This window comes from Dipteris shenzhenensis, chromosome 25 (genome assembly GCF_047967505.1).
Source record: "Dipteris shenzhenensis isolate YYH24624 ecotype China chromosome 25, Dip_SZ_1.0, whole genome shotgun sequence".
Taxonomy (NCBI): domain Eukaryota; kingdom Viridiplantae; phylum Streptophyta; class Polypodiopsida; order Gleicheniales; family Dipteridaceae; genus Dipteris; species Dipteris shenzhenensis.
Window position 1 is genome coordinate 17,786,851 of NC_141620.1, and position 8,997 is coordinate 17,795,847.

The following is an 8,997-nucleotide window of genomic DNA, read 5'->3' on the forward strand; positions in this document are numbered from 1 at the left end:
TTCAAACCTACTTTTAGCGTGCTTGCTTTTCTTCACATACTTTTTGTGTCACACTTTTTGTGTCACGTGGCTTGCTTTGCTATTAAGAGACACATCCACACTTATCTCCAAGCACCCACACTTATATCCAGGCTTACACAATCATCTCTAAGCACACTATTGAATACATGTGTTGGATGAATTTAAACCATTCACAAACTTTCTACAGTCAAATGTTTCTTTCAAGTGTAGCACATGAGAATGTGGTATATATGCTTTAGCTATAAGTGAAATCATTGTGTGTCATTATTTGCTTGGGTGTAGCCATTTTTGGTGAGGTTCAGGGACTTTTCTGTATATAGGTATCTTGCATAACCCATAACTTATGCATTGCTCAACGGAATTCAACAAACTATCTTCAAGTTGAGTACACATTCCAAACTTGAATAGAGAGCAAAAAATTTTGGAATAAGTATTTGGAATGAGACCGTTAAAGCATTACAAGTGCATCGTGAAGACTATAGGATATAGTAATTTATTCAAAAACATCAAAAATTTGTTCTATACATTCATGCAACCAAAATCATTCTAAAGTATACTACGTGAGCTTCTCCTTAACCCAAGGACACACCTAAATGAGATCATTATGCATGGGTTAATGGGCCTCCAATGTTGTGCTAAAGTGATGCATACCCATTTGAGGGCACGCTCCATAACTTTTTTTTGATTTGTGAAAAACCAAAACGGATTGAAAATTTGGAATCCAAACTATTGGGACTAGTGCATGGTGGTCTTAAAACATTGATAGTTGTTGATATTGGTATGTAGATTTACCCTAAAATGGAAGAAGTTGGAAAAGTGCAATTTGTGCATGTGCAAATATATTTTAATAAATCCAACACTATTTACAATTTGTTTCTTTTTCCATGCACTTGCTTGCTATATGGCTCATAAGCATGCCAAAGGTCATTGCTTTTAATAATACACAACATCAAACCGATGGTAGGGCTGAGGGAAGGGAGAGAGCGAGGGAGGACTGACCGTAGGGGAGAGTGCTGAGTGCAGGGGAGAGGGAGGGGAGGGAGGCAAGGTGGAGCAGCGAGGAGAACGTAGGCAGAGGGCAAGCAATTAGGGAGGATGAAGGAAAAGAATTGCAATATTAGGCACAGGTTACTTGAGAGAGGGGAGAGCAATAGCTAGTTAATTAATGCCAATACGTGAAGTATAATGAGAGAGGGGGGGAGCGATAGCTAATTAATTAACGCGAATCCGTCGAGAGAGAGGCATGAATATTAGTCACAAGTGAAAATGAGCCCAAGTAGCCGTGAAAACACTCCATCAAATTTTCTTGTGAAACAAAATGGCTTATAGCTCAAGCCACGTGGGAGTATCTTTTGCAAGAAAATGCTCCGAGAGCTTTTCACTAAAATCGTGATGTAAAGGGGGTAAGGGGAAAATGTGAGGCGGGGGGTGAACGAGGGACGTGGAGAAGCATGCATGGGTCACGTAACGTTATCACGTCGAGAGGCTCATGCACAGCCACCTCCCACCTTGCCCTTCTATAACTTGCCTTTCTAAGTTCTAATCTAATATTCCCGCCACCTCCCTCTTGCCTTGCTTTGCTTTGCTTTGCTTACCAGCTTGCTCCTCCTCCTTTCTATCCATGGCTTCCTCAGCTGCTCTCCTCTCTAGCTCCTCCTCTCGCTTCCTTTCCTCCCCCCTCCCCCCCTCCTCCCCCCCCTCCTCCCTCCGCCGCCCTCCCACAGCTCGCCTCTCCCTCCGCGGTTCCCAACCCCCCCAGGTACCTTCCGCCGTTTGTCGTTTTTACATTTATATCGGGAATAATTAGCCCACTTTTTCTTCCTGATCCAGCTCGTTTTAATTTCCTTTCGCTCACGCTTCTGCAGTCCGTCCCGGAGTACGATCAAACGTCCGACAAAGCGTCCCCTAGTGCTGCTAGCAAGATACCCGACCCTGCCCCTTCGGCGCCCATAAACCCAAAGGTAAATATCTCCGGAAGCTACTTTTCGTGTATTAACTGTCATTCAAGTCTCCTTTATTCCTAGGACTTTGCTGGCGTATGGATGAGTGCCTTTTGGAACGATAACGATTCATCTTCTTTTGCTTTCCTTCAATTACTCTCAAGATAAAGTATGATTAGCGCAAAAATTTTTCTTATGCGTTATTTTTCTCGCTATTGATGTAGCTGGACGTTATTTTACACTGCTTTCACAGATCTGAGCTATTTGGTAACGTTTGGACAGGTTAGCACCGACTTCTTCGATGTATTCTCCTTGTCCGGTCCAGCACCGGAGACAATTAATGGAAGGTTAGCCATGTTGGGTTTTGCTGCGGCTATGGGCGTGGAGGCCGCAACTGGGCAAGGGCTCCTATCCCAAATCAATGACGGTGGGGTGTCGTGGTTCCTCCTGACAGGCTTTCTTATTTCAGCAGCATCGCTGATACCCATACTACAGGGAGTGACAAAGGAAAGCAAATCCGGAGCTATAATGTCAGTTAAAGCAGAGACCTGGAATGGACGGGCTGCTATGCTAGGGTTGGTGGCGCTGGCAGTCACCGAGTATATCAAACAAGGACCACTTATTTGAATGTCTCTTCAGGAAGTAATTGCCTGAAGACCTCCAATGGAGAGTTCATTTATACATCTCCAAAATAACACTTCATTGCCAAATAGCAACCAATAGCGTCCATACAATAGCAGCGTAGGCTGTTGATACTGTAACATTAAACGATTCATCTTCTCTTTAATGTCTGTAATGTGAGATGATACTTTACAGGGCATCGACAATTTGCAATTTATGAGAAAACGGTTTGTTCTTGTAGCCTCATTGCAACAACTGAAGAAACACGTTCTGAATTAGTTGCGTCAGACTCTAGGTTGTTAACAGTATAGTAAGTGCAATGTTTTTGAAATGAATGTAATCATATTTTCAGAATGACTTAAACATACGCGATACAATTCCATAGCAATTGCACAAGCTCAAAGATAACCATAATTGTATAATAAAACCATAATAGTACGTAATCGTTTTTTACAATGACAATTTGAAATAGGTAAATTGAAACAATTTACATGTACGGGTAGAAAGTGGTATCAAGGAGGAGTTTTTAAAACTCTTCTTCACATTTTCTACAATGACAATTTTAAATAGATAAGCTAAAATGCATACACATGCACTGGTAGAAAGTGGCTTCAAGAGGAGTTTTTTAAAACCCTTTTCTTTGTCACATACAGATGAATATTAAATAAAGTGAGTATGGACAAATTGAATTATACACAGAAAGTTGGTTTTACTCATGATAAATTTACAAATAGAACTTCCACGCTACATGACAGAGAGCTTCTAGACATAGTAAAACCCCCGCATCGATTGTTGCGTATAAAATCATATGCAATGCTAATGCTACTTTTATTGACATCTCTCACATACATTTTGGTATAATTTGAATGATACGCAAGGGTCATGCACCATTTGGAACCCATGATGAGTCACAAAAAATTGGAAATAGTTACAATCCATAAAGACACTAATGATCAATTTCAAATGTATACCTTGTCTTTTAAGATTTATTGGTAACTATTTTAACTATAAAATGAAGTGCAAAACAAAATAATTGGTTCTATCTTTATTCATTGTATGAATGAGAATATGCCATGCATACATATATGTATGCATAATGAAATAATTGGTTGTGTTGAATTCCATTGTGAATATATATATATAATATGAATGGCAATATCTTATTTCATTTGGACTATATATAATGCAAATAACAATCTCATTTCGATCACAAAATACTTTTTGATTAAAGAAATGTCACATACAAATAGTGGTACGTGCAGTGTCCCACTTTCTTTAGCCATTTGAAACCCTTAATTGCTACATCATATTACATATAATGCAGTGGAATTTTTGTAAGGTGGCTTAATGGTGTTTAATTTGCCAAAATGAAACTTTGCATGGAGGAGTTCCAACATATCTTCCATGGATTAATACCCTTGGGCTGAATTTTCACTTCTTACCATTATGTCGCTTTTTGGAATAAAATTTTAAAAGCCAGACCCCGTTATGTGTCTATCAAAACTCTAGAAGAGGGTCTAGCTTTATCAATGCATTTCTTTGGGGGAATCTTTTATTTAATAATGCCAATTGTCTCCTTGTGAAGATGTCCAGTATTGGTCAATTGAAAGTCATAAACAAGAATATCAACCTCATCAAGAACAAGCACACTAACATGTGGTTGATTTTTTGCTCCTCTTCACTTCTCCTACCATAAGCATTTGCGACCATTTCAGGGTGTACTTTCCATTGTACGCATCATGACTCTTGGTTCTAAACCAATGCACTTGAAGGGAAATAATATCTCCAGTTTCAAATATGATGAAACTAATCACCTTTGCAATCCAAAATAAATGGCATGGAGGATCATCATCGGCAAGTGTTGCAACCATGGAGTTCACCTTTATATCTTGCACACTTCCACTCCACATTTCTACAAATCACTCTTGTCTTTTACAAGACCTCTGTGTACCCAAATACACTTCTCGTGGTGGCTGTACATTAATCATACCTTGCAATTGTGTATGAAGAGAAGTTGTTGCATTTTCAACTGAAGTTGCATGAATTGATGGCCAATAGAAAGGAACATTTAGAGTGACATCATTATGCTCAAACATGGAAAGAATTAGGGATTGATCTTCAAAGAACTCATTCCACCATCTTGTATCCTCATCCCTTGCATATGTGTGGGCCTTCTCAATGAGATCCTTCTTTACTTGAAGGCATATATGGTAATCAATGTCTCTCTTTTGGCTTTGAGCCCGTTGCACTTCTGATAAAACCTCCAGTGGATCTTGCAAATGAGCACAAATCATATGATCAGGAATGAAAGATAGAAATAGCAATCCATCTTCGGTAGCCATGTTGGAGATGAAGAGTACTGCTTGGCATCCATATATGTTTTTCCATCTCTCATCTTTATGTGAAATTGATGCTGAAAGCTTTGATCATTTAGCTGTTGAATACATGTGTTGGATGAATTTGAGCCATTCACAAACTTTATGCAGTCAAATGTTTCTTTCAAGTGTAGCACATGGGGATGTGGTGTATATGCTTCAGCTATAAGTGAAATCATTGTGGGTCATTGTTTGCTTGGGTGTAGCCATTTTTGGCGAGGTTTAGGCACTTCTCTATATATAGGTATCTTACATGACCCATAACTTATGCATTGCTCAACAGAATTCGCCAAACTTTGTCTTCAAGTTGAGTACACATTCCAAACTTGAACAGAGAGCAAAACATTATGCAATAAGTATTTGGATATAGCAATTTATTCAAAAGCATCAAAATTTTGTTCTATACATATACGCAGCCAAGTAATCATTCTAAAGTATACTACGTGAGATTCTCCTCAACCCAAGGACACACCTAAATGAGATCATTATGCATGGGTTAATGGGCCTCCAATGTTTGGCCAGAGTGCTGCATACCCATTTGAGGGCACGCTCCATAACTTTTTTTTGATTTGTTTAAAACCAAAGCAGATTGAAAATTTGGAGTTCAAACTATTGGGACTAGTGCATGGTGGTCTTAAAACATTGATAGTTGTTGGTATTGGTATGTAGATTTACCCTAAAATGGAAGAAGTTGGAAAAGTGCAATTTGTGCATGTGCAAATATATTTTAATAAATCCAACACTATTTACAATTTGTTTCTTTTTCCATGCACTTGCTTGCTATATGGCTCATAAGCATGCCAGAGGTCATTGCTTTTAATAATACACAACATCAAACACATGTCTTATTGTCACTTGCCATGTGTCCCTTCCAGCTTCTCCAATGGGTCGCTTGAACGCAAAAATTTAGAGCCACTACAAGGGATAGGCCATTTTCCGACGGAAATACCGACGCTTTTTACATTAAATTTTTTTTTTTCACGGGCGCAAAGGTCGCTATAAAAGTCGTTAAAATCGTCGGAAAAGGAGCGTCGCTATAAACTGTCGCTATATAGCGACGCTGTTAATCGTCGCTATATAGCGACTATGTAAACGTCGCTATATAGCGACGTTTTTATCGTCGCTATATAGCGACTCTGTTAATCGTCGCTATATAGCGACACTGGTAAACGTCGCTATATAGCGACGATTAACAGAAGGTAAAAAAAATGGTTAGTGGGGCTAAACAGGGCTTCCTTTTGGCCCTGTTTAGCCCCACTAACCATTTTTTTTTTTTTGTAATTACAAAAGAAAGTTTTTTATAACAAAATTTCCCTTGCTTGTAGGGTGATACAAAATTGTTCTTGTGAACGATGAGGAAGAAATGCATATACATATACAACTGTGTTTGAAACAAAATTACCCTGTGAAAGGGCGATACAAAATGGCTCTAACGAGCGGATATGAAAAATGCTACTACCACTACTAATCCGAATCCGAATCCGAATCGTCTTGTTGGGCTGTTCCCTGGTCCTCGGCAACTGCATCTTCTCCCTCGTCCCCGACACCTGCGTCTTCTCCTTCGTCATCGGCACCTGCGTCCGATCCTTGCCCCTGTTGATCGCTCGTCTCTGATGATGGGACGCTTGAGCTTTGACCCTGAGAGTGAACCATATAAATCGAAAATTAGATTGGAACTTAAATTAAAAAGTGAGATTACAAGCAGGAGTAAACTTATACCGTGCGAGCAGCCACCTCAGCCCAATCGACTGTCGCTCCCATTGCCTCTTGCTCAATGAACCACGGCTTGGTTCCTATCCGAAATGCGTGCCGCGTCTCTGCATCCGTAGGAAGACGACCCATCGCAGCTTGCTGTGGATCCAATTTACGAGAGTTAGAGTTAGCTACAGTGCATGTAATATGTAAGTAAAACAAATAGAACAATACATTAAATGGAAAGAAGTAAACTTACCACGGTTGCCTCGAACGCACACTGTCCACCTGCACCAAAGTGCAAAGTACCTACGACATCCAGCCGTCTCTTCGCAGCCCTCCTCTGACCCTCGAACATTTCAGGATGGTCCCTATGTTGCTTCTTGAATTACTTCCAATCAGCTTTGTCTGCCCAGCTGGGTTTAGACAACCCCTTTGTAATGGAAGTACGCATGGTTGATCTGCGATGCTTTAGGACCAAACCCATGCGCTCGAGCATATAACTGTTATTAAACTCCACATTTGGCGGATTAGGAAATCTTTGTTTTAACTCATCGATCACCGCCTGCTTCTTTTGGCCATCTTGATACCGCCAATCGATATTTATGCCGCTCTTGAAGTGATGACTCATCAACTGCCTCATGGCGGCCATCACTGCTTTGCCCTTTTTGTCTTCTATTATCTCTCCGGCAGATGTGATTTGATAGGAGAGATCCCCTGATGAATAAGGGGGACTGACGGTAGCAGAGTCTGAAGGAGTGGAAGCTGCGCGACCGCGCTTCCGGATCGAGGAGTAGCTGTGGGAGCAGGAGAGGGAAAGGGACCTGACTGATACTGTGTCTCCGAACCAAGTGGAGACCTAAAGGAGCGTGAGTGTGCTGACTCGTCTACATCTCCTGAGTCAGCACAACATGAGCCGCCCATCCTACTCTTCCTTCCCTTGCGGGAGGCATGCGTAGGTGATGATCCCGCGGTCGAAGGGGCGCGAGGGGATGGCTGGGCTGTACGTCCACCCGTCGGTGTAGGGGAAGGAATTGCGGAGGTCCTCTGAGAGAGCAGAGAGAAGAATCTCGCTGCCTCCTCATCGCTCATCTGCGCTACAAACTCGTCGGGAGTCCCAACAAAGCCATGCGCGGCTAGCAAAGGAGTCCCCTGAGGGGTAGTCGCAGTGCTACGTGGAAGAGGGGTCGGACCAGGGGTAGTCACAGTGCTAGGACCGAGAGGAGTCGGACCAGGGGTAGTCCTCGGGGTAGTCGCCTGAGAGGAATCAAAGTCCTCTGGAGCATATAGATCGTGAGCTCTCCTCCTGCGAGGCTGTCCGTACTCGTCCGATGAGCGACGTGATCCCATGTCTAACATAGACACAAACACGAAAACAGAAAACAAATAAACAAACATGAGCATTCTCATAGGCATAGGCATAGGCAAGAAGAAAGAAGAGGGAAAGGAAAGAAGAGGGAAAGGAAAGAGGGAAAGGAAAGAGGGAAAGAAGAGGGAAAGATAAGAGGGAAAGAAGATGTAAAGGAAAGAAAAGAATGAGAATGAGGAAATAGAGAATGAGAGAAAGGGAAAGAGATGAGGGAAAATAGAGAATGAGAGAAGGGGGAAATGAGAGAAGGGGGAAATAGAGTGGGAAATAGAGAATGAGCTTATGCAGAAATAGAGAATGAGCTTATGCTTCTCTCATTCTCTATTTCCGACTAAGCTCACGCATAAGCATGAGCTTATGCGGAAACTTAAGCATAAGCTCATGCACATGCATGAGCATAAGCATGAGAAGGAGCATGCTTATGCTCATGCAGAAAAAGAGAAGGAGCTTATGCAGAAAAAGAGAAGGAGAGAAGCATCTCTCATTCTCTATTTCCGCATAAGCTCCTTCTCTTTTTCCGCATGAGCTTATGCTTATGCTCATGGGTGAGCATGAGCTTATGCTCATGTTTCCGCATATGCGAAAATAGAGGAGGAGAGAAGCATAAGCTTCTCTCATTCTCTATTTCCGCATATGCTCACGCAAAAGAGAAAGAGAAAGAGCTTATGCGGAAAAAGAGAAAGAGCTTATGCGGAAAAAGAGAATGAGATCCGCATATGCTTCTCTCATTCTCTATTTCCGCATAAGCTCTTGCGGAAACTTCCGCATAAGCTCATGCTCATGAATAAGCATAAGCTCATGCTTATGCTCATGCGGAAATAGAGAAGGAGCTTATGCGGAAAAAGAGAAGGAGCTTATGCGGAATAAGAGAAGGAGCTCATGCGGAAACTTGCGGAAACTTGCATGCGGAATAAGAGAAGGAGCTTATGCGGAAAAAGAGAATGAGAGAAGCATATGCTTCTCTCATTCTCTATTTCCG

The 8,997-nt window shown here is 41.6% G+C and overlaps 1 protein-coding gene across 1 annotated transcript; it reads left to right on the plus strand.

The window, feature by feature from the left end:
* Nucleotides 1–1,642: 1,642 nt before the first annotated feature.
* Nucleotides 1,643–2,704, plus strand: LOC147885537 (early light-induced protein, chloroplastic-like). The gene is made up of 3 exons (XM_087396135.1): nucleotides 1,643–1,780; nucleotides 1,887–1,982; nucleotides 2,244–2,704. The coding sequence occupies exons 1-3, from the start codon at nucleotides 1,643–1,645 to the stop codon at nucleotides 2,586–2,588; spliced, it is 579 nt and encodes a 192-aa protein (XP_087252261.1). The 3' UTR covers nucleotides 2,589–2,704.
* Nucleotides 2,705–8,997: the final 6,293 nt, after the last annotated feature.